This window comes from Aythya fuligula, chromosome 2, assembly GCF_009819795.1.
Source record: "Aythya fuligula isolate bAytFul2 chromosome 2, bAytFul2.pri, whole genome shotgun sequence".
NCBI classification, from domain to species: Eukaryota; Metazoa; Chordata; class Aves; order Anseriformes; family Anatidae; genus Aythya; species Aythya fuligula.
This window is the reverse complement of record NC_045560.1, coordinates 117225139-117250254: the sequence shown is the minus strand read 5'-3', so window position 1 is coordinate 117250254 and position 25116 is coordinate 117225139. Positions and strand designations below refer to the sequence as shown.

Here is a 25116-nt window from a genome sequence, read left to right as displayed (position 1 = left end):
TAGAATTTGGCTGATAAACGCCTTGGAAATGGTGCAACCTGAAAGATATTTGTGTGACTCTGTGTAACCACCTTTAACTTTCATCCCTTTTTTTTCTGATGTCCAGTGATTAAATATTATGAATATATAACAATATTTAAAGAACTGTGCCATCATGAAGGAGTAAGACTCATCCATATTTTTTTAGGAACCCAAACTAATGGTGAAATGCCCATCAAACTTACTGTGATATTTATCAACCAACATAAACCAATAAATACTTTATTTCCAATACATGAAAAGATCATGCTAGTCTATTATTTAACAAAATTTTACTATTTTATGATGATGATACCACTGTGCAATAACTTAGAAAAGCACATATCCCTGCATTTTAAAGCTAAGTCGTAAGGGATGCTGAAGTGTGACATTCCCTTACATAAATGGTGATCATCACATAAAATGGTGATCTCTTGTTGTGGGGTACAGCCAGCTTTGGTGGCACATACACCTAAAAATTTACTTAAGGGTGGGTCATAAACCTAAAGTCAAATGTATCTCCTTCCAGAAATAACTATCTTGACTAAAAGCTCTTATTTTGGAAAAACTACAGCGAAGTCCATGACAGAAGCCATCATAAATAGCTCAGGATCATTTCCATTGTAGTTAACAACAAACCTAACCACGAGTCTCATTCCATGGGAGCAGGAGCAGGCCTACCATATTTCGCTTGTCCAATGCATGGCAACATCCTTTATGGTCTAATGGTCTCTTTACTTCAGCTTCCTTTTTTCTCCTGATCTTTTCAGGAGTCTCAGCATCTTATGTCCAATACTCCTGTTGAGCGAGGTGCTCTCCCAGGACTGGCTCTGAGTGGTATCCACACTTTGTTAAAAAAAGTGTGTTCCAAGGAAAAAAAATCCTCCCAATTGAATTGGCTAGCACCATGCTCCTGTTATGCTATCCTCAGCAGTCGAATCAGGCTGGGTGGAGAAAAGTATCATGCCATTTGTGTAAAGGACTCTCAAGCATAAAACAAATCACAGTTTCTTATTTAAATAATACAGTACCATGCAAAATTCACTTCATAAATGAGCTTCTAAGGAGTGTTTTTAAATATGAAAATGTAAAAAATTTCCTAACAATCCACCAGTGCTATGTGTGTTACTCTCTTCATTTTATCTGCTTAATCCATGCAAAAGGTTTAATCAAAGTGTCCCTTTAACAAACACAGCATTTGAACAAAACAAAACAAAATGAAACAAAATGAAATAAAACAAAACAAACCAATAAAGTCAGAACAAATGCCTACACACACATACAAAAAAGCACATGAGTTTTAATCTTTCTGATTGAATCTATTTAGCATGATGTTTACCTATCTGAGGAGAAGCACACAGGAATCCAAACACCTGCCCTTCCCCAGGAGACTCAGTCCTTGCTGTGGCTTAGCTCCTTACCAGTGCTACTCAGCTCCTGCTTGGCTCTTATCTGTGATCTGACATTGTATCTGCCAAGCAATTCCCTAACTATACTCAAGCCCTTGAAGTGTGATGCTGTTGCTGTGTCAGAGGCACAGCTAGGGACAAATATCATCTGTTTTACCAGACTCCACACAGGTACATGATAGAGAATGAGAGGACTCGTGAGCACAAAGCAGAGCTGTTCCAGGGTCACCCAAGGAAGCCCTGACCTGCACACATGAGCTACATGCTGTGTCCCAGGGGAGCAGAGGAAGTCTGTAGCCCAACTGCAGTGCATGGAGGAGTCACAAATCTCATGCTCAATGCAGGGAGCTTGTGCCACTCTCTACCATATTTTTTAAGGCAAGAAAAGTGTGAAAGTAGGAGAACAGTACAGCAGGATATGCTGGGGCTACACAGTGCTGGTGAGCTGGGATAGTAGAATTGCCCTTGGATCAAAGTACACAGACTTGAGTTTAGCAGTGGTTTATTATCTCGCTAGAATCATCTCATTCCCTGTAATAAAAATTGCAAGTAGAGTATGTCAAAGAGCCAAAGAGTCTATTACATCCCATTGTCAGGACTAATGCATTTTTTTTTTCCCTCTTATTGCTAAGTAGGCAGGAGTAGCTTTTCAATTTCAAAATAAAACTATACAATTACAGTAATAATGTAATGCTCCTGACTGCTTGGCTGCTGCATATTGTAAAACTCAAAACCACTGATCAGTAGCAAAAGCAGTAAGTCAGTACAATCTTTATAAAATGTCTTGTTGGGGTGATTATATCTATCAAAATACTTCTATGAGGGAAAGACTGATTACTGAAAATATTTCATGACCCTTTCCCCCTAAAAAAACAACCCTGCAAGTGCTTGCATCTTTTCCTAACAACAAATAAAGAAGCTGGTGAAGGTGCTGGAGGTTTAATTAAGACTGCATGAGCAGTGGAACAAGCAAGGATCTTGTTCAACTAGTTAGGCATCAGCTACAACAGAAAAACAAAAGCAGTCATATTTTTATCATCTGTTATAAAAAAATATTTCCCAATCAGTGTTTCAATACAGTTAAAAGTTAAAAACCCTCTACATTACTAATAAATTATAAACCCCAGATTTCCAACCATCTTGTAAGAAAGTAGGTAAGTAATTTAAACCTTTAGTTTACATAAATTAGCACGGAAATCTGTATTTGAACAAGTGCACTGAAAACAGATATGCCTTCTTTTCTTCTGATATCTCTTATTTGAGTTATTAAGTAACAGGAAAGCCTTTATATTCTTTGCATGACCTTGAAAGTCTGCTGCCACTAAATGGTCAATAGTCAAACCCCAGGAGAATGTTTCACCAGACAGACAATGACATGGGCGAGCATGAAGTACAGTCAAATGCTTTGCAGCCGTATTATGGTAGACTTCAACATTCAATTTCAGCACATTTACTCCTGGGAAGAGATGAAGGTAATATATTTATACAGGAAATCATATGAGTGAAATTTGATGGGTTGATAGAATTTTTTTCAAAACCTATTAAAATACCATTTTTTTTCAGAGGTAGTTTGCAAGGCAATAGCGATCTATGTGAGTGGAAACAATATTCCTTTGCTTGACTTTGGATAGAACTCTTAAATACTATTGATGCTCTCCCTGAACCTTGCAGAGAAAGCTTAATGGATAAGACATTCTAATGAGAGCTGACAACAGCCAATTAAGTGTCAGAAGAACAATCTGATAAGTAGGTCTTCGTGTCTATAGGCATTTCCTGATATGTCTTAACTGTCAATCTGAATGTTAAACATCTCTATCTTCATCTCATTATTGACTGATTTATTAAAGGAGAATGCTTTCAACTCCTTTTTTTTTTTTTTTTTTTTTTTTTTTTTTTTTTGGACTTTGGGGTTGTTCCAGAAAGAAGGGAATGAAAACAGTCGGGACAACTCTTAATTTGGAATAATTCATGGGGAATTGTAATTGTAGTGAAGGCTTAATATTCCAACCAAGCAGATGTATGGTTTGGTGATGCCACTACCATGCAGCTGCCCACACCATATCTTTTAAGAAATGTTAGATGCTCAGTTTAGAGGAGATCTGTTTCTTTAATAGGTGGAAGGATATCTGTGGACATGCTAGCAGGCTGCTCTCTGCTTTCAGTGCTCCTTGCTAGTCATACAGAAGACAGCACCTCGCTGGACGGATCTCTTCCCTTCTTGTCGTCACCCCGGTCAATATCAATCACGTGAACTATGCCAGGCTTCAGGATCAGGTCATCGGTCTCTACGTGGCTCCTGCTATCATCCACCTCTGTGTATTTCCCTTTGGATGGCTGGGTAGCCTTACTGAAGACATCTTTAAAACGGCGTTTGAGTTCAACATCTGGGCAATAGACATACTCATAAAGAGCACCAGCAAGGACTGCTCCGATTATTGGTCCCACCCAGTAAACCTACAAAGAGAGGTGGGAAAAACATAGGCATTAAGCTCTACAGCAAAGAAAGAAGCCAGGATCTCAGAGGAAATCATGTCACTACAGACTTCACTCAGAAAACTTTATGTGACGTGCTCTAGCCCAATCATTTAAAACAACTCTGTTTTCCAGAAGTGTAAGGTCATATCATTCACTGGATTTCATGACCTGTAAAAAGAGTCTTCTTTTTTTCTTCTTCTGTCTGCCCACATACCAGATTATGAGGCAGAGAAGTGCTAGGTTCTAGTTAAGAACACTAAGTTTCGCAGGTGGTGACCTGGAGCTCAACAGTGAGATGACTTCTCTAAATTGATGTATGAAATAGGTCAAGAGTCAGCCTCTTAGGCAGTTAACAGCATTAGTTCCATGTAGCCTTTTTCTTTTTTTTTGCCTCCTTCTCTCAGTCTCTCTTCTCTCACAGGTATTTTGTCCACTTCAGCAATACTCCCTAGTATTTCTGCTTTTCTTTTAAACTAGCAAGAGTAAGGTGATTGAGAACCAAGCTCATATCCTCAGAGAGAAATGTTTTTGTCAACTTTTATCGATCCACCTCTTTCCAAGAAGCTTTCTCTAAATTTTCATTGGTTATTTTCCACCTGTAGATAACATATCTATGCTGTTTGCCAGGTGACATACAAAATAAATATCAATGTAGAAAACATCTTCTTTCTACATTTTCACCAAAGATGATGATCAACTTATAAGGAAACAAAACCTATCCTAATGCATATATGCAAGCAGTTCTGTTACAATATTTCAGACTCACATTTCCAAGAGTCCAAATTTGACTTCTTATCCTGCAGAACCCAACAGGCAGCCATCTATCTGATCATCTAATTTGTATAACTGAATGCAAATGACACACACCATTTTGTAGGGTAGCTATTTCAGTACAACAGGGAGCAGTTCTGTAACATTAGTAGGTGCAGAGGCCCACTGACTTCTCTTAATGACACGCTAATGTCACCGCTCTGAAGGAGGAGAAAACAGCTATCTTTCCAAACGACCAGGACAACAGATAAGCTTCTCCTACAAGTTTCTACATAGTACATTTGTTTATTATTTACAGCTTTAGTTGTAAATTACAGGCTCCCTCAGAGTATGAATAATTAATCTTGTGAAAAACTATAGCAGTTTTTTCATATGAACAAGCCATTCACTGATAAGTGGGTAGATCTGCCTCAATAGGATAACTCTTGGGAGCAAAGTTACACATGGTATTATGTTTGCAGAACTGGAGCCTCAGGGCCTGAAGACCATGCTATCTCTGTTGTTAGTTGCAGTGGGAGCAGTGTGGGCTCCATACTTTAAAAATCAAGAAAATCCTTGTATACACTGTAATATGCAACTCTTACAGTTAGTACTGAAAGTGTCCCTGGAAGTGCTTTCCCTATCTTTAATTAGGGGAGGCTGAGCTGCAATCCATCTCTCCCTATAAAACATTAACTGTTTTTTGATAAGTTTAGTAGTGGGACGCTATAAAAAATAACTGTGTCACTCACAATCTGTTTATCAAGTTGTTTCCTGAACAAGTACTTCCAGTTAAGGGGATGCTTTCTAATAAAAGCAGGTAACATCTGGTCTAGTTTGTAAAGACCAGGCTGCAACCCCTTTGTCTCTCAGCGTGGGCATGTGCAAAGACAGGTTCTCCCCCTGGAAACAGATCACAGAGGGTCCCTGCTCTCAATGTGTATCTCTGCCCCCGACTTTGCTGTATAGCCAGGTGAGACATGAAGCCAACAGAATTACTTCCATAACTTCTCATCGACACGACTGGGGGGGTTGCAATCTGCCTTGGAGGATTTTTTTTCTTTCTAACAGTTTGATTCTTTCCATCTTGCTGGATTGCTTTTTATTGTTTTGAACTTTTTGTATGATTTCCTTTCTACCAAAGCTACTACCTCCCCAAAATGCCCCCTGAATAGCAAGATGCTATTCTAGTGTGCTGTGTACCACATTACAATTCCAGGAGAAGAGAATGATTATACCAAAGCACGTGGCAGGTCAGCACCTGTCAGCAATGGCCTCTATGTGATGTGCAAGGATAGACAGCTAAAGGCAAATGATGTATGAAAAAATGCTGATAGCTATTTGTTGCTAGGGTGAAGGAAGCATGAAAGAAGAGTTACCCATTGGTTTTCCCATTTCCCCATGATGACAGCAGGCCCAAATGATCGAGCAGGGTTCATACTGGCACCGGTGTAATTGATCTAAAGTAGAGAAAAAATATTGCCTGTTATTAGAGTCTTAAAGATAGTCATTTAGTTTCTTTTATTCCTTGCACTATGGGACACCCTGGATTTGCAAGACATCTAATCCTGACAGTACATAGTGTCACTCTCCAGAGTCTCATCACAAAATTAACAAAGCCATCATGCGAACAGGCAGGAAATCTCTGAGGCAGCAGCCCAAGAGGACCCTCCTGCTACTTTCAAATTTTTTTTGGCATGGACCTGTAAAGACTACAGCAGCTATGTAGCTATAGCAGCTATAAAGTCTACAGAAGTTTCCATTTACTTCTGAAGTAGACATAATGGGACAAAGACTCTATTTTTTTTTTTTTTTTGAGAGAAGCCATTAACTTACAGCAAATAAATGTCCAATTGCAACAGAAAATCCAATTGCTAAAGCTACCGAACCAGTGACATCGTTTCGTTTTGAATCACAGCTGGCAAAAATAGTAAAAACCAGCTGGAATGTAATTATCAACTCCACCAGGAGTCCATGGCCAGCGGAAAGATCTCCATGTACCTGGAAGAAGAGAAAGAAACACCGGAGATGAAGCAAAAGTGATTTTGTAAATCAGAAAGCAACCACATACATTGATTATATTTCAGTGAACTGTATTTTCAGTGATTTCCTAAATACTACACAGTGAAATTAACTTTTAGAGGTACAAATTCCCACCCTTCTTCTCCCCCTTGTGCCATTATTTTTTTTTTAAATTGAGAGCCATGGAAAATTACAGCTGGACTGACAACAGACAGCTTGCCAGTAACATCGAACAAGAACTTCAAAGTTAGACTGCAGAAGTGTAGTTTATTTTTACACAGGGATTTGCAAATGCTGCACTTCCCCTTCACCATTTTTTTTCTTGGGAGCGCTGTAATTTACTATTCAATTATAAATTCATTAATTAGCCCTGACTTAATTAATTTAAATTTCAATTAAAAATTAAGCAGTGTGCGGCTCAAGTGCATTTTTAATAAGTCCTGCAACAGGGCTAACTGATGGCATTTCTTATTAGTTTAGAACAAAGCTGAAATCTAAGCCACAATCTATTTCAAAAGTATGTCATTTTAAATTGATGTTTTTTCAATCCCCATCATAATGGCATAGAATTAATTTCCCCTCCCCAGTCCATATGAAAATGGCATTTCATGCATATATTATTTAAATTTTGTATGTAAATTAACGTTACCTGCTGTCATCAGATTTGGGGAAGTTATAGAAAAGAGAACTTCTATAAAAAGAATAGCTATAGATATTGCGCTGCATAAAGCCATCCCGGGGAGAGCTTTAAACCCTGTCTAGATGTTATAAATAAACCAACCAGCTCCTAAAATCTCTACTTGAGCTCTCTTTATTCTGTGTGACACTGATTATATTTTCTTAGGCTCTAAGTTAGTCTACTCCAGGAGCTGGAGCAGAAGTGATTACCATAGTGACTCCCAGGCCTCCCACTACACTTGGTGGTGTGATGAGATAAAGGATGCCTGCCCCCACGATGGCTCCCAGGCACTGGGCGAGAATGTAGAAGACCGACTTGGCGAGGCTGATTTTCCTTGTGCAGACCATTGCCACTGTCACAGCGGGGTTAATGTGGCCACCGCTGATGTGCCCAAAGCACTGCACCATGGTTGCGATGCTGAGTCCAAAGCAAAGAGAGATAAGAACCATGTCTACAGGCAGGGGCTTCTCCGATCCACCCCAGTTGATTGTGGAACCAAGGCTGAGGAGGACAAAAATTAACATGGCCAAAAATTCTGCTGAAACAGCTTTCCAGAAGGGCTGAGTCCAGACGCCTTTAAATGCTACCATGATGCTCTCACACTTGCACAGACGTCCACACTTACTGAAAAGGAAAACAAGTCTTCATCAGAAGTCAAGCAATAAGCCCTATGTTCTCCTGTTAGAGGGTTGCTATCTGGCAGGCTTTGGAGGGAAGATTTCAAGGCTGAGTATCCTTGGACTGGGATAACCATGGATGCGTGCACTGGCAAAGCAGACTGCCCTTAAAATGCTGCCAGTGTTTGAGCATCTGCAGGTGTAATACACAGAGTAATTAGTCATCCCCTGTGATAAGTCTGTCCCTATAGCTTATTAGTTCATGCAAAGAACCTCCTTATATTTTTTGAAATAAATGAGAATGAAAACAAGTGTAATCTTCTACACTAGCTGACTTCTGCCTGCCTAAGAGTCTGCAAAACCCTACCACTTCCAGTGGCCAGTTAAACATCATGCTCATTAGATCAGTGGGCATTCTCTTTTTCTAAGCAAATCTGTAGTTTCCACAAAGTAGGTACAATAGTTCAGTAAAGAGCAGTGTCTTAGCCAAACCCTGTTTTTTTACAACAGTGTAGTGTTGGGAGGTTGCTTAGGGAGCTATAAAAGAGAAAGTCTATTTGTCTGAACACTCACACAAACCAATACTTCAATTTATATTTATGCAAAAAGCTCTTTCTTCTCTGTGGACATAGGGTAAAATTTGAATTCAGCCAGGAGAATAGATGAAATCCTAAATTCTGATTTTTAAATCAATCCTGCAGTCAATTAAGTCTTTTTTAGGGGCCAAGGGTGCAGAGTTAAGTAGTGGAATAGAAACATGTTTTCTGTACATTTGATGTGTGCTACTGCGTGTGATAAAGAAAGAAATGTCTTGATTTTCCTGTCTGGAAATGCTATGTGTTAGTCTGCGCAGCCTTCCTGATGAGTTACAGTTTTGCTAGATGCTCAGATACCTATGAAAGTGGGTCACCAAAGAAAAGTTATTTGTGGTATTAATAAATTAGAAGAATAAGCCAAAAGGGAAGCATTTTAATGAGTTTCTAAGGAATGCTAACAAAATTCTTCTTTTAAAAACAAAAGCAAAAAACCCAACCCCTCCAAAACCAAAAACAAAACAAAACAGAAAACAAAAGAAAGAATATTCAGCTGTTACATCTGGGAACAGAATTTCAAGTGGAAGATGGATGAATTTATGCTCAGTTATCTAAGGTAACTGAGCTACAATGCATATTTAATACCACTTACATCAGAAAGAAGCATAAAATGCATGCCTTGCTTTTTCAAGTTATTGCAAGAAGAATGGCCCATGAATTTCTTAACAGTTGCTGAGAGTTAGGGAAAGGCAATTTAATCCTGTGACTGGAGCAAATAATTTGTTTCCTTGTCTCATTTCTTATGCTAATTTACTGTGTATTTTGGGTAGGTCATTTGTACTCTATCTCAGTTCTCTAGACTCTCAGATGAGAACAAGAATTACATTATTTCCTGAAAATGGCTGTAAAGTGCTTGTGAAGCAATCTGACAGACTCTGAATTTTGAGTGGGACTTGTAAGAGTGGGACTTGTAACTCATATTAACAACCAGTTAATGACCAGCTACCTAGATCAGGCTTTTTGTTCAAAATGGCTCCAAATTCACTACCTCCCCCAGTGCTAAAGCACACAGCTTTTTGGGGATCCTTGTCTTTGAACACTATGCCCAGACTCTCACTGCAACCTAAAGACTGTCAATAGCTTACCTTCGACAACCTTGCTACTCCCTCACTAACTTAATTTAGTGGCCTCAGGAGGACATGGGAGCTGTATCTACGCTGAAAAGATGTTGGTGTCCCAGGAAATGTCCCAGATGAACATTTCACATAGGGGTGAGGCACATCCTGCTGTCCATGGAAAAGAAACGTGGATGCACAGACAAGGAAAGTGGCAGTCATCTACCCTCTCACACCCATCTCAGTTGGGATGCAACATGGGTTTCCTTGAGCTTTAGCTTGCACCTGCTTTTGCAAAGCAAAGCACAAGCCATGGTATTTTATCCCAGACTTTTGAAAAATTTCCTACCACCGAAGAGAGTTAGGGGAACATAGGTTTCTGGAGAATGTGAGATAAGGATATAGTGACTCCTGACTTCATTGTCCAAGAGTACCCAACCTGTCTCTTTCTGTATGCAGAGAATAGCAAGATGTGCAAATCAGCAACATCCCCTCATCTTGTAGAAAAGAGAGATTGTATTTGGTATTAAAACCATGTATTTAGCTTCATTCCAGTTGGGGGGAGTCCCAGGAGTCAGTGGTGCACGCACGTGTGTAACAGAGGGAGGATCCAGTAGATCACAACTTCTGCTGTCCAGGCTACCAAATAAGGAGGTCAGATTTCAGACCTCTAGTACTGCTAGACCCTATGAGAACATGTGAGAACACGTGCAATCAATTTGGTCATTTTTTAGAGCCCTGAAAATGCAAAAATGCTGGATACAAGTCAAAAGCATAACTCAAGTACAAATCTAGTTCATCAACATAAAGAAAGTTTCTATTTTTCTCCAATAACGCACTGCATGGAAAATATGAAAATGGTAGAACTATACTGCCAGCCACACTTTGATAGTTAATGATCTAAACACCTATTTTCAATGCAGAAATGTTTTTCTGAAGCAGCCTGTTTTTCCCTGATTTCAACACCCAGCAAAACACCCAGCTGTCACAGCATTTTTTTTTTCTTTCAAGCTGCACACCTGTTAATAAAAGCTTAATACTGTGTTTTAGCCCTGAGCCCAGGTTTTCACTTAAATCCAAAAGCAACGTGGAAATCAACACCGCCTCCAACGTCCACTATTCTTTCTGCATGCAGCTAATTTAAAGCCTTGAGATGAGATGGTGATGGCTGCCAGGTCTAAAACTGAAACGTGACTTTCCAGCCACTAAGATTTACCATCGAAGTTGCAAAACAATTTTTGGAGGAGTTGTTGTTCATGGTTGCCTTACACAAATAAAAAATGGAAAAGCAGAATGACGCTTTCGTGTTCTGGTCACACATTAAATTCCTATGGATACACTTGAAATCCTCTAGTCTAGACCACACAGTTACATGGTAGACTGTGTCTGATAGGGTGCAGTGGGTTTCACAGCTCATGTTGTCATCAAGGCCAAAAGAGCGTGGGCTATGGACAGGACGCACTGGTGTCCAGGACATCATCAGTGTGATTACAGCTTGAAGCCATAGCAGTGTAAGCAGTAATGCTGTCTTCCATACAAATGTCAAACGGCATTTACCAAATTCTTCCTCCCCTTACTACTATGCTTGTGGGGAGCAGGGCCAGAAGCTGGGGGGGCTTGCAGCTACCCTGCCTGGGGCACAAGCTCTGTGTGAGCAGTGGCTTTTGGGGCAGCATCCGAGGCTTTTTGGGGGGCACCAACGAGCCCCCCCCGACGTGTGCCGGCCGTGTCCCGCCGGGACACCGGGCACCCGCTTGTGGGGAGGGAGCGGCAGGGGATGGGGGCAAGCGCACGAATAAAAGCAGCGAATAAAAGTTGTAGGGCGCGGAACAGCGCCGGCTTGCAGCCCTCCGGCACCTCCAGTCTCAAACCCAAGGGCGACTGAAAGATATCACCTTCGGGGAAGGGGCCGGCTCCCTGCAAGCCCCCCATGATGCAAAACCCCCCTCCTCCCTCCTTCCCCCCCACCTTGGCACTGCAGGACGGGGGTGGGGGGTGCGCGGAGAATCCCCACCGGGGCTCCCCTTTTCCCCCTCGAAACTTTCCCCAGCGCCCCTGTTGAGCTTTATTGCCTCCCCCCCTCCTCCAACCCTGCCCCCCCTCCATTTTTCCCCCTCCGCACCCCGCGGAGGGCCGCGCACTCACCCGCGGCGCTCAGCGGCCGCCCGGTCGCTCATGCCTCCGCGCGGAGCTGCGGCACCGGCCGGGGGGGGCGCGGGGCTCGGGGCGGGGGCCGGGGCCGGGGCCGGGACCTGGACCGGGGCCGGAGCCGGAGCCGGGGGAGGACCTGGGGGGGACCGGGAGGGGACCGGGGGGGGGGCGCGGCTCCCAATCTCTGCCCTCCCTACCTGCTGCTGCTCCCCGACGGCCCGGGGGGGGCTCGAGGCGCTGCCGCCGGAGAGGGGGCGCTTGCGGTCGTGGGAATAGGATTAATTAATTAGCGCGGGGTGGGGCGGGGGGGGGGGGGGGCTGCGCAGTTTGGAAGATCGCTCGGAGTCGGAGATTTTGCGGTTTCTTCTCCCGCTGCGCGCTGGATTCACGGGAATCGAGTGCAAGGCGCCCTGAGGTGGGGAGGTCTGAGTGCCTGAAACACCCCCGTACCTCACCGGGACCATGCTGGCTCCCAGAGGGGCAGAGGGGTTAGTTTTTAAGTTTTTCCTCGTGTGGAAAGCTAACGGGAGGCACTGAAAAGAGCTCTTGACACTAGTCTGTGATGCTGGTGAGGCAATTCAGGTGGTTCTCACCTTGAGAGGAGCCTATTCCATCCGCAGCATGAGAACAATCTGATGAAAAAAACAGCCCTTTAGGCTATAAGAAAACAGACAAACAACAAAGTTACCTAAGTTTCCTGGCAGGATTATTTTGTTAGACACTGCACAGAACTTGACACTTGAAGAAGGCAGGCGTGAAAATGGAACAAAGTATCAATAAAATCCCTTTTTCTTTTCTTTTTTTTTTTTTTTTCCTTTTTCTTTTTCTTTTTCTTTTTCTTTTTCTTTTTCTTTTTCTTTTTCTTTTTCTTTTTCTTTTTCTTTTTCTTTTTCTTTTTCTTTTTCTTTTTCTTTTTCTTTCAGGTGGCTTTGACCTTTGAGTGCAGTAAAATAATCAGTGCATAAGTTACACAAAAAATGGTTTAAAGAACATGCTGTTCGGGGGTTAAGCCAGGTTAAAACAGCATGCACCAAGAAACTATTGCCTTGCACCCATATGGCAACAGAGAAAGAATCAAAATCTGATGTGATAATAAACTGGCCTGTGCTATACCTGCTGTGCCAGGCAATCTTTCTGCACATTAGAAAAGAGTGCAAGAGCTGAAGAACTACTTTGGATGTGGAAACCATGGAAAAACATGGAAATCCTTTCTTAGCTTCTGCTAGGAGATTGTAGGCAACAAGTTACAGTGGTGAAAAATGAGTCTAATGTGTGACACTATCAGTTCAGGATGCCCTAAACAAATTTGAACACCGTGCAATAAAGAACTAATGCCCGTGTGTTAAATACTTACCGATCAGAGTTAATGGTACATACCAAGTGATCATAAAGTACAAATGTAGGTGTTTCTCTCACGTTTGCCTGCAATTCCCTTCTCTAGAGCAGAGTCATAAAGGGAACCAAGAGACATTCACAATTTGATGACAAAGGAAAACAGCTGGCTGGATGTTAGACTTCCTTGTTTTCAAGCTTTGCTTCATTTTCTTCCATCTTGCACTCAGCGAAGTGCAAGATGGAAGAAGGGGTGCAGGCATCACTGCACAGCTCTGCTCCTTCCTCTGGTGCATTTGGGTTTCTCAGTCTTTCTCAGGCAGTTTCACAGCCTGTTACAATGATTCCAGAAACTTCAAGTCCTAATAGTGTCATATGGGCACATAAGCCTGTCATATACTTCATATACTCACAGACAAGCTTTCACATCAAGGCTGCAGGAGTTGCCGCCCACAGTGAAAGCGCTTTATTTAGGATGTTCGTCTGCATAAATATTTTTTTTCACCCCTATTGCCTTTTGAAGAGGAATTACTGTACAAAAAAGAAACTTATTTTTAGTGCTGTGTTTCAAACACCTGTGGATTCCCTTGCTTGAACACATCATAACTTTTCCCACCTGTATTTGATGAACTCATTATTTGATTATTTCAGCCTCTAGTACCACAGCTACTTCTAACAAATACTTTTCTCTGTTGTTCCAAAGGCCACAAAAGGTGCACACAGAAATCTCAGATTTCTTTCCAGTTTTGGAGCTGCCTGTTTCCAACTAGGGCTGAGGTTGCTTTCACAGCTTTGCCCTGACAACACACTTGTTCTTTGGCACCTTGTAGATTGGGCTCTCGTGGCCCATTAGTTTATTCACAAACAAAATTCACTTAACAAAACAAATAATTACGTTTCTTTTTCTTGCAGACAGCACGTATCTGCTCTTTGTGATCCTCAGAGCAGATCCCTACCACATAGAGAAGCCAGAACATTAATAACTTCTGTCACTGCTACCATTCTTGCTGCAATAGATCTTCTGGAGAATTAGACAAAGGTAGTGACCACATAAACAGAGAAAGGCAATGCTTCGGGCACAAACCTGGAGCAAACTGCACTGTGCCAGCCCTGATCAAACAAAAAGGCTATGTTGTGTTGAAAACACAGGGGCAATGAAGCCATCCCTTGAGGTGTCACTGAAAAACAGAGAAAAGCAGTCCCATTTCATTCAGGGATAAATTTGTTATAAATTTGCCATTCTTGGGATTTGGGGGACCATGTAGATTTCTCTCTCTCTCTCTTTTTTTTTTTTTTTTTTTTTTTTTTTTCTTCTTCTTCTTCTTTCCCTCCCCTATGTATTTTCATCGCCTTAAAACCTGGCTCAACTTGGTTTGGACCTCTGCCCAAGGATGAAACATTCCAACATTCCTCCTGCTGCTGTGCTTAACACAATTAAGGAAATAACTTGCAAATGAACATGACAATTTTTAAATTTGTGCTAACTTTCAATCCCTGTCTAAGGGGGAGAAATACGTGGCAGAAACTCTCAATGCCTCTGCTTCTCCTTCACTGAACATTACAGCCGACTTCCCATAGTCATTTTTAGGGCATCATGAATAAAAGATCTCCCTAGGAAAGTAAGCCATGGCGAGAAGATGCTGCAACACGTAAGGCACATCCACCTTCTGAACAAGGACTTCCCAGACAGTTGAAGCATGCTGGATCTGGGATTTCAGATTGGTCTGTTGTGGAGGAGAGGGCACTCTGCCAAAGTTGGAGAGGAATGTGCACACAGATAATTCCAGCTAAAATAATACGAGGGAGGGAGACAGAAACTCTCCCTGGAGTAGACTCTGGCACCTTGCTGAATTGCAGTGTCCCTTCACTATTATGGCGAGTCCCACAGGTATCCATCCTGGGCATCTCCATCACATCTGCCTCAAGGCTTTTGTCAGCTGAAGCAGAGAAAAGAAAATCCAGAACAACAGTAAAACAGCATAATTTAGAAGCACTATGTGTTTTCTCAGTGACCATGGTTCTTTTACTACTTGTACCCAGAGGACCTGGACTGCTCTCCTTATGCTGCTGTCGTTAAGCTCCTCAGCTCGCTCAGCTCCTCTCTCAGCTCCACTTCAGGCTTTCAGTTTCCAAAGGGAATGAAGCTTACCCAAACATGCTACCACTCTCTGTCTTTGGGTGTCTTTGCCCTTTCCAATGTGTTTTGAGCCCCCAAGCCAATTTCAGCTGCAGCTGAAGGAAGGTCAGAGATCTCCAGGCTGCTCAGGTTCCTGCCAGCCCTGTGTGCACGAGCAGGCAGCAGGTAGCCAGAGCGAAAGGGACACTTGCTGCCACTCACAGGAGAGCCTTGAGAAGGATTTTCAGAAGCGCCTGAAGTGATGGAGAGACTTAGCTGCCATTTTCACAGTGGCACAGGCTCCTAGGAGACTAAATTCCTGTGACCCTTTCCTGGCTCCTGTTGACAAGAGCGCTTGAAAGCAGGCTGCAAGCCTTTCAGAAATGATTGACGCTTGCAGAAACGCCGACTTTCTTTACTGCTGGACCGAACATTTTGTTCTGTCGCCACTAATGAACCCTCCTCTCCTCACCACTTTATGTTTTATAAGTTTGGGCTAAGCTTTGTCTACTAAAAGGATCTTACATAAAGCACCGCTTACTGAAATGTGATCTTTGCACATTTCTGAAGTTCTAATTTTCCTGTGGTGTAATCTTGTTACTTAGGTCATTCATTTTGTCACGCCTTGGTATCAGTCTGGTCCAGATTTGGCTGCAGGGCTATGTTCTCCTGACATTTAGAGCAAGAATTCACTGGGAAATCAGTCAAGAGATTTGACATTGCTGCTGGCCAAGCTCCAGAGGGTTTAGTTTTACTCTCCTTCTCTGTTTATTGTGGAATCTGTCTGTCCACAAGCTGCACATTGAGTCCCATGCTGGAGAAGAAGAACTGAAAGGGACAAAATGGCCATTCACTTGAGGGATTCATTCAGGCTTTTCATAAAGGTTTTACAAGAAGCTGTGCACTTGGATGACTGCTGTGCTTCCTTCGTCCTGCTCCATTACCTTCCTGACGAGACAATTTGGATTGACTGCTTTTTCTTTGCTCTCCCCCCCACCCCAGCTCAATAAGCAGCAGTTACAGTTGGAAAAGCAAAACTGTGATCTAGGTAGCATAGGAATCACCTGGAGGCTTTTGGTTTTTAGAAACAGTTTAATTACAATGTGGCATGGATAGGCCCTTCGCTAGCAATATGTAGGAGTAGTCACACAGTAAGGGGTTGATGAGCTGGAGGGGAAGAGCAGCCCTGGGCACTCATGGGGGTGCAGCAGTGGGTGTGAAAGGGTCACAGAAGGACGACTGAAAACGTGAGAGAAGGAGGGAGGTAATGACCTGTGCTGGGAGAGAAAAAGAGCCCAAAGTGTTGATGGGCTATGTGCTGAGGGCAAGTAGTTGCACCCAGTGGGGCCAAAGAGATTTGTCTAACTTCTCTAGGTGGGACACTGAAATTCGGTTAAGCTCTCACAGGTTTTATCAGCCACAGAAAAAACAGTATTACAGTTTGTATACCCCACTGTTGCGCGTTCTTTAATATCCAGACATGCTTTCCTGGCTGATCTGAGCTGCTCATTCTTCACAGTCTTGCTGTTTATCAGCTCCTCATCTCCAAACACTCAGCCTCTTCCCTCAGCACCACCCCAGGCTCTTAGTTTCCTTCAGAAATGAAGGTCATGACAGCTCTGCCTCTCTTTCTCTGTGCAGCTGTTATCCTCAATGATTTTTGATCCTATCAGCTGTTGAGCCATGGTAGAAGTGATGTTGTTTGTGTATTTCATATTTTATTTTTTTTTTATACCTAATGTTAAAAACAAAGAGTACTACTTAAAAATAAATAAATAAATAAAAACCCCACACCCACAAAGTTATAACTGACCAGAAGACCTTTATCACAAAGACCTATATCATAAATCTTTATCATAAAGACCTATATCATAAAGACATTTTATGACACCTAATTCCATTATCTGTGCAACAAGAAACACACTCAAGCAAGAATCTGGTTTCCAGGAGAGAACTTTGCTTGCTAACAGCAGAAGGTGGTTTATTTGAAGGTGCATTTTGTCTTAGTTGTTATATTACTTCCATCTCTACTTAATGTGGCCACAACTGAAAGGCTCTGTTCACAAGAGTCAAAGAATCATGCAGTTTAAGACTAGACAGCAATACATTTTCTAGCTAATGTTATATATCACAGACCATCACTTTTCACCTCGTAATACAGCTCAATAACTTACATTCGTTTAAACCTATTTTACAAAAAGCGTCTTTACTTGATTTGAAAACTCACTGGATAGAAAATCTACCCATTCCCTTGGCAGTTCATTCCCCAGACTAATCATTTACATCACCAAAAATGGCCTTTCTCGCTAAAATGAGTTTGTATGAATTCATTTGCCATACAGTGGTTCTTCTTACGCTGATCTCTCCCAGATTAAAAAGCCTCTTGTACTTCTACTTTTTTCCCATGAGGATACTTATATAATGTGAGCAAGTCATCCCTTCATCATCCTTTTGAAAAGCTAAGCAGGCTGAGCTCTCACTCTAAAGAAATTTCTCTAACAGTTTTTTTTCAGCTCTTGAGTTTGCCTTTGCTACTTTTCCAACATGTTATTTAAATTTTTTATTTTTTATTTTTTAAATATTGGGCTCCCAGCAGGCTTATTCTGAAGTAAAAACACATCTTGTAGCACACCTAGGAATTGTATGAGCCATTCTCACTGCAGCATCACACTGAGGAAGCGTTCTTCCTCACACCTCCACATAGCCCCCTCAGTGCTTCTCAGGACACAGACATCATTCTGCAGATAAGGCTTGTTTTACTCTGAGACATGAAATTTTGAATTTCCTTGTATTGGAAGACTTGTTGTCTGGCACGGATCAAACTAGAAAAATAATCCACTCTGCTCTGTCCATCCTTTTCTAAACATACTAATCCATGTTCAAACTAAATTGGCAGTGATTCTATATTTACCTTCAGATTTACTTACTGAGGAACCCCCTGAAGCACATGAGGCCCTACAGCAATCCCTTCAGATCCCTGCCAACAGCTACCATTACAGGTCCATTAAGTACTTTCAGAGATCTGTCAACCAGGTCTGAATCCATTTAATGCTCCATGGCTAATGTACAGTGGTAACGTTTTAAACAAATGTCACTCAGTATTGTGGTAAAGCCTCAAGAAATGCACAAACACACTGCTCAGTGCAGCTACCTCTGTCAACCACTCTGTAATTTTAAAAATGATTTGTTAACTTTTTTTTTTTTTCTTATTTTTGGGGATGGTGGTAGTGAAGGAAAATGCCAAGACTTGGTGGCATTGGATGGTTGATATGTGCCTCAATGCTGGGAATTTCTTCTTTGTCCAAGCCATCTGCTATAACAATATAATGATAATACATATAATACATATATAGCTTTATATTCACAGTTTAATACACTTAGTGGAAATATATGCCATGAATGGGTTTATGCAGCATGTTTTGAACAAGACAATTTTGTTTTAGATCATTCAGGCTGTCTTTGCAGATTACAATAGTAACAGGCTTCTTAATATTATGTATTTTATGGATTTTTTTCTTATTTATTTATTTATTTTCTTCTTCCCCCTCAATAGTAATACCTTCTAAAAGCTACACCTCAGGACAAGTGAAGATGTTGATCTTTCCTCAATGCAAAGGTTCTTCTTTCATTGAACTACCTGAGGAGCAGGGTCTGACTATGCATATTTACAAGTTCAAGCTCTTTTGTCCATAAGCTTCTAAAGAAAATCTGACAGCATGGTGGTTTTTTTTTGTTTGTTTTTTGTTTTTGTTTTTGTTTTTTAAATCCTTTGTAGAACATTAGTTTCATTTCTGTCAGTTTCTCATGCTTACAGTTTAAAAACAAATACAAAAAAATATTAGGGAAAGACTAATAACTTTTGATGCAGTTGCATTTTTAGTGGACTAATAAAAAGGTTTTTACACTGAGAAATTGGATTTATTCAATTTCTTTTATGACAGAAACTGTACTGCTCTGAAGAGTCTTGCATTTGTCTGAATTGCCAGCAAAGTAAAATACAAAGAAATAAATACTTCTTGCCACCACTTTCATCTTTATTGGTACCAGCTTATAGCCTCTGAATGGGTGTGCATGGTTGGTTGGCCAACATATGAAAACTGGTCACTCAACAATATTCTGTCTTCAGCTGCTGAATTGCTGTGAATGTGCCCTGGAAGCACATGCAGCCATAGCAAACAGTCTTTTGAGACCTAAAGCTCTAGTCCAGTGTTTGCATGTTTCCTGGCACCCCAGGGGGGTGGAGGGAGAGTGGTGGATGCAATTTGCGAAGACTGGATGAAATCAAGCAGTGGGCCACAGGGCTTTCCTTGTATTTCTTTGCAAGAAACTCATGTTCCTTTCTAAGCAATATTTTTCCAGTATAACCTCCACTACTGCCTTCTGTGGGCTCCTAGAGAAGGATAAGCTGCTCTTTTTCAAGCCGACTGAGGAAAAAAGCAGTGAGCTGTGTAAATAATTAAAAACAGCACCAAAACACTTTTTTTTTTTTTTTTTTTTTTCCCAGAAGATAATAAATATTGTGTTGATTTGTTTGCAGACATTAATACATAACAATTAGCCTGACACCATTCTGCAAGGCTTACTTCTCCATAATCATCAGTCATCTCTTTTCCTGCACCCGTGCTTTGGCTAGCCTTTATAGCCCTGATATAAACTGTTTGCAGTGTCCTGTGTAAGTTTTGTGGAGAGAATTATTTTTGTGAAGGCTGGTATTGTATTAAATTAGTGTTTAAAAAGGAAGTAGAAATGGCTAATCCTACTCTTCAAGGATATATGACAAAAATATTTGTTAAAAGTCTATCTATTTTTGTAAGAATGCGTACAGAGAAGATATATATTTTAAGAATGCATCAGAGAAATGGGAAATTCTGAGGGGTTTTTGGTATCATATATCCCCTTTTGAATAAGTTTGACATCCCCCAAACCCATTAGATTTTCAGTTTCACAGTGTGTACTTGACTGACACAAGCAGATTGTTCTTCCCAGCAGCGCGGCAGAACCAACACGCCAGTGAAAGGGATTCTTTTCAGCTACACGCCTCATCAGCACCGTCATCAGTGAGACTCCAGCGTGCTCGTTCCTCGGGCTGTAAAAAGGGGCAGAAAACCACACCGGCTGTTCCTCAGTCCTGCAGGGTGGAGTTTGCAGAACTGGCTCTTAGAAAACGGTTTTAGACTTGTGAACTGAACATATGTGCGTGAATGGCACAGCAAGGCATTTCCATGCAGTTTCACAATGTAGTTTTTGCTGTCCAGTTTCAGAAATTCTTAATTCATCCTTAAAAGGTTTAGCTCATCCTGATCCCAAATGCATTGTCTCAAAGTGCTGATAGCATAGCTGTGGAATTGTAGATGACTCAGTTTCCAACATCATGAAGAGGCAGAATATGCGTATGAAGTCCTAGCAGCCTGTAGACAAGAAAGCTCTTTATTTTTTACTTGAGTGAGGATGTTGAAATGGAACAAATATCAAGTCTTGGAGAGGAGAATAATTACTTGAATCACACATGAGTGTCAAGAATTTAAACCACATGCAGAAAACAAAGCGAATATAAAAGCGATAGGGATCATGGTGCAGCCCAAATATCAAACAATTAGAAAACGTGTCAGAGATTTCTTCAGTGATGCAGAGCAAGGAATTTGTAGACAGGCTACTGTCCTGTTCAGATAATAAATAAAACAGAGCTATTTCCCCACTATTTCTTTGTGCATTAGGTATACTGAAAGACCTAGACCACATCAGAAAGTTTGGGCACACCATTGATTTGCCTGGGTTTTGTGATGAGGCCAGAAAGAAAATAAAAGAAAAAGAAAAAGAAAAAAAAAGAAAAAAAAAAAAAAAAAAAAAAAAGAGCCTGGGAAACCCTATAATTGTCCAGTCTCAGTGGTTTTGTTACTGCTCCAAAATAAGGGGTCAGGGCATAATAGCACTAGAAAAGCTTGGTTACTGTAGATTTTACATAACGAGTTCCCAGCTTCTCTCACTTCTCTCATTCAGTGTGTGCCCAGTTTTGCAACCAAGACAGCACAGAGAACAGATTTGAGCTATAAAGATGTCAGTGGGAGAGCTTGTTTTCCTTTGGTAAATTGCAATAAATTATAGAAATGCCTTAGTGCTTGCAGGAGGGGAAGAAAAAAATAGCAAAACTTAAAATGCTAAAAAGAATCTCTCAAGTGTCCTGAATTATTCCCTCTCCTTCTCTATGGCTTGCTCAGAAAGTTATGGGTTTGACAAAGTAGCCTCTGCTGCTTCCAGTTAAAGTCCGTTTAGGGTTGTTTTTTCATACTAAACCTTGCTACCCTACCCACAGCTGTTAGGCATGGTTACCTAAGAAGTGGGTTCTCCAGCCACACTTTGGGGGATCCCTTAGGGGCACCTGCCTCTCTGAGGAGGCACCTGCAGCTGCTCATGATCTGCCTGGCAGCAGCACTTGCTCAGACCTGAAGAGATTTGCCTGCAGCCTCCAACCGCTGGCTTGCGGATGAAGTAGCCTAACGTTCAATGGCTTAACCTGAAAAATTCAGTCTTAGCAGCACTTTTAAGCATGGCAGAAAGCCAGTTGTGAGTCAGATTTTTGCCTGGTAGCGACATTTCCATTTGAAGCTTCTGCACTCACAGGCAATGCAGGATCCTGGGCCCACCTGGTCCCTACCTGGTAGCCCCTTGTCTGAAGGCAGTTGGGAAGGTTCAAGGAGAAATGGGAGAAGAGCATCTGTTGGCAGCATGGCTGAGACACTGAACAATTTTGTCTAAACTTGGTTCTGTATTTGTGTTTTTCCTGCTATTCAGGAGGACCTTCAGGGATCATGATGATTTCTGGAAACATCATCCTCCCTCAGAGCTGAGCGTTTGCTGTGCTGCACTCTTAGGGTACTTTCATCAGAGATACAAAAGCAAGGCAGCAAAATTTCTTATTGTGCACTGTCACCTCCAGCCACAATTAACATTTCCCCTTCTCATTAGAGGTTTTCCCTCTGTCCCTTTTCTTTTTTTTCTCTCTCTTTTTAAACAATAGCAGAAGTCACAGAAAAGGTGACAGCTGGTGTCTATGTCTCAGAGTACGTTATAGGTGACACCACCAGGACATTCCTGAAAGCAGAGAGAGGCTGATACTCCTGCCAACTTCCCCTCCTCCCAAGCTCCCCACCAAAGGACCTCTCCCCCCAAAACCTGTAGCCTTACCCATGATAAGAACCAGGTAGAGCTGCATAAACTGCAGTCCCTCAGACCTGGCAGCATTCTGTTCTGGGCAAGCTAAAGAAGCAAGAAGAAAACCTGTGCAAAAGGTAAACTTGCAGTCCCTATGAATAGCTCAGGTTCATTTGGAATAAGCTGGTGGCTCCACAACACACTATTAAGACATCTTCATGCCTATACATCATGCAATACCTTTGCACTTAGAATGCCACCACATTCATTCTCTGCTATAGTCAGAGATGGGAATAAAGTTAATCCGAGTTCTGCCAGTACATCCCAAGCCAATAGATGGGAGCTCTTTTTCTTTAGAGTGTATCTCTTAATACAGATTTAAGATCTCTAAGGTCAAATGCAGAACTTAAGCTAAGTATCTCCCAATACAATCATTGAAAAACATTTGGCTAAATGTTATGCCTCTCAAATAAATAAATACATTGTGTGTTCAAGTGCATTTATAATATATATGTATGCATTTATACATGCATGTGCGTAAGTTAGTAGGGAGGAAACTTTTAGATAGAGAACTCAGCTCTCTGTACACACACACACACAGTTTTCTGATGAATTATAACTAATTCCTAAAACTGATCTGTAGATCTGTAGATCTGTCTACATGAGTGCCTGCTTTTATTAAGAAAGAGATAATTCAATAGGCAGATGCTAGTCTGCCTACATCCAGTTTTTACACCCAAGTAACTAGCTTGGGAAAATTAAACCTTTAGCATTTAATATCCTACTGACATGTATTTACAGTCCACGGAGTGCTGATTTACAGCTCTATGTGATGCCTGGATAAAATTGCTCTGCTCCTACCTGTCACGTCCCAGAATGTTGTTGAATGCTAATTTTATGGGACACTTCATTTGCAAATCTTGAAAAATGAGCAGAACTGGGAGGTTCAGTGGAAACTCTTTTCTGGAACGAATTTGAGGAGAAAATCTGACATACATGGGAGGAATTTCTACGTGAATAGGACAAGACAGATATGTGCGCACAGATGGTGACTGACAGTACCATACTCTCAGGCAGGCTTATTAGTGCAGCCTCAGTGCTACGATAACATAGATGTGCTGGGCTGGAGCTGGCTTGTGCTTGACAGCTGAGAGTGAACCAGCAATCGCTGCACCCGTTTGTGCTGACATACTTAAGAAGGCAGGAAACTGTGAGAAGGCAGAGGAAAGGCAGGAATAATTACATATTTAAACATATATATACACATATATAGGTGATGATAGTTATGCTTTTTCTATTTCATTTTGTAAGGAAAGGGGGTTCTTTATTCTCTATCAGGTTTGTGAATCACATCACTTTCTAAAGACAAAGCAATGTATTCTGTGTCAATACAGTCTCCACGTTATTAGTAGCCTCCACTGAGCCATAGGAAAAGTGGCTGTTCTAGTGGGAGTTAATCCTGAGAGTCTCTAGAAGCCAGGCAAACTGGAGGCTGTCTCAAGGGTTGCCAGAACCTTGCCAGAACTGGTGGAATATGATCCTGGGTGCAAGGTGATGCAGCAGTAGCGTTTTCAAGAAGGAAGGATTTTGCTTACATGTGTGGGATCCATGAAGAAAGGCTGAGAGAGCTGGGGATATGCAGCCTGGAGAAGAGAAGGCTCTGGGGAGACCTCATTGTGAGCTTTCAATACTTAAAGGGAGCTTACAAAAAAGATGGAGAAGGACTCTTTACTCAGATAGATAATGATAGGACAAAGAAGAATGGTCTTAAACTAAAAGAGGGGTGATTTAGACTAGGCATTAGGAGGACATTCTTCACTGTAAGGGTGGTGAGGCAGTGGCACAGGCTGTCCAGAGAAGCTGTGGATGCCCCATCCCTGGAGGTGTTCAAGCCAGGTTGGATGGGGATTTGGGCAAACTGATCTGGTGGGAGGTGTCCATGCCCATGGCAGGGGGTTGGAGTTAGATGACCTTTAAGGTCCCTTCCAACCCAAGCCATTCTATGATTCTATGATTAATGTTGCTTACTGTGCTCACATCTCTCTTCTACTTCTGCAGAACCTCTAAGTTGAGCATCATGCTGTTTAGGGCTATTGCACCAGAACAAAATAGCTTCTCTTAAAATGGGCTCAGAATAAAATGAGAAAGCAAGATTCTCAGCCTGTCTGTCTGCTCTCATCTGTACAAAAGGAACCGGAGGGGCACTTTCCTCTGGTCAGACAACCTGGCACTGGTTTTATGCTGAGGCAGTGCCTGGGCAGGCTTGACAGATGCACAGTGTTTTGAAACAGAGCTTGCATTCTTAAGGCTGCCAACTGCGAAGAACAAAGCTGAATGATGCACTTCTTGGCTGGAACAAAACTGGGAAGTCCCTGGCTTCTTCCAATCCACTGGAAAGAAAATGTAAAGAAAGGGCATGAACATCCTATGAGTTAAATTCCATGCTAATACCCTACTTCAAAACACATCTGTTAAAGCACAGAGTTCGATACTTTTAGCAGAAGACACATGGTATAATTACCACCCATTTACAGGACCATTTTACCAGTGGGGAAATTGAGGCAGAGAGCAGGTCAGGTTGCTCAACAAGTCCATGGTGCTACAGAAGTTGGAGGAGAATCCAGGTGTCTGAAGTCCAAGTCTGATACTGCAACCACAAGCAGAGCTACACCTCAGGACTCTGAAGAACTCCCTGCAATTAGCTACAGAACCAAGAGCTTAGCAGTTCTCCCCCCAGATAAATATTTTTA

The 25116-nt window shown here is 41.7% G+C and overlaps 1 protein-coding gene across 2 annotated transcripts; it reads right to left on the bottom strand.

Annotated features, from left to right (window-relative positions):
* Positions 1–3297: 3297 nt before the first annotated feature.
* On the bottom strand, positions 3298–12032 carry AQP4 (aquaporin 4). 2 transcript variants are annotated; one of them, XM_032180731.1, is made up of 5 exons: positions 11967–12032; positions 7563–7977; positions 6489–6653; positions 6032–6112; positions 3298–3881 (listed from the first exon to the last, which is right to left on the bottom strand). In XM_032180731.1, the coding sequence occupies exons 2-5, from the start codon at positions 7941–7943 to the stop codon at positions 3603–3605; spliced, it is 906 nt and encodes a 301-aa protein (XP_032036622.1). In that variant the 5' UTR covers positions 7944–7977; positions 11967–12032; the 3' UTR covers positions 3298–3602. The 2 variants fall into 2 exon arrangements, with proteins under 2 accessions (XP_032036622.1, XP_032036621.1); XM_032180730.1 differs by lacking the exon at positions 11967–12032 and adding an exon at positions 11764–11837.
* Positions 12033–25116: the final 13084 nt, after the last annotated feature.

Coding starts and splice junctions, on each gene's coding strand:
- AQP4 (XM_032180730.1), bottom strand. CDS start 11,795: ATGAGCGACCGGGCGGCCGCTGAGCGCCGCGG. Junction 6,113..6,488: donor CAATTGGACATTTATTTGCT/GTAAGTTAATGG, acceptor TCTCTACTTTAG/ATCAATTACACCGGTGCCAG. Junction 3,882..6,031: donor GGAAATGGGAAAACCAATGG/GTAACTCTTCTT, acceptor CTCTCTTTGTAG/GTTTACTGGGTGGGACCAAT.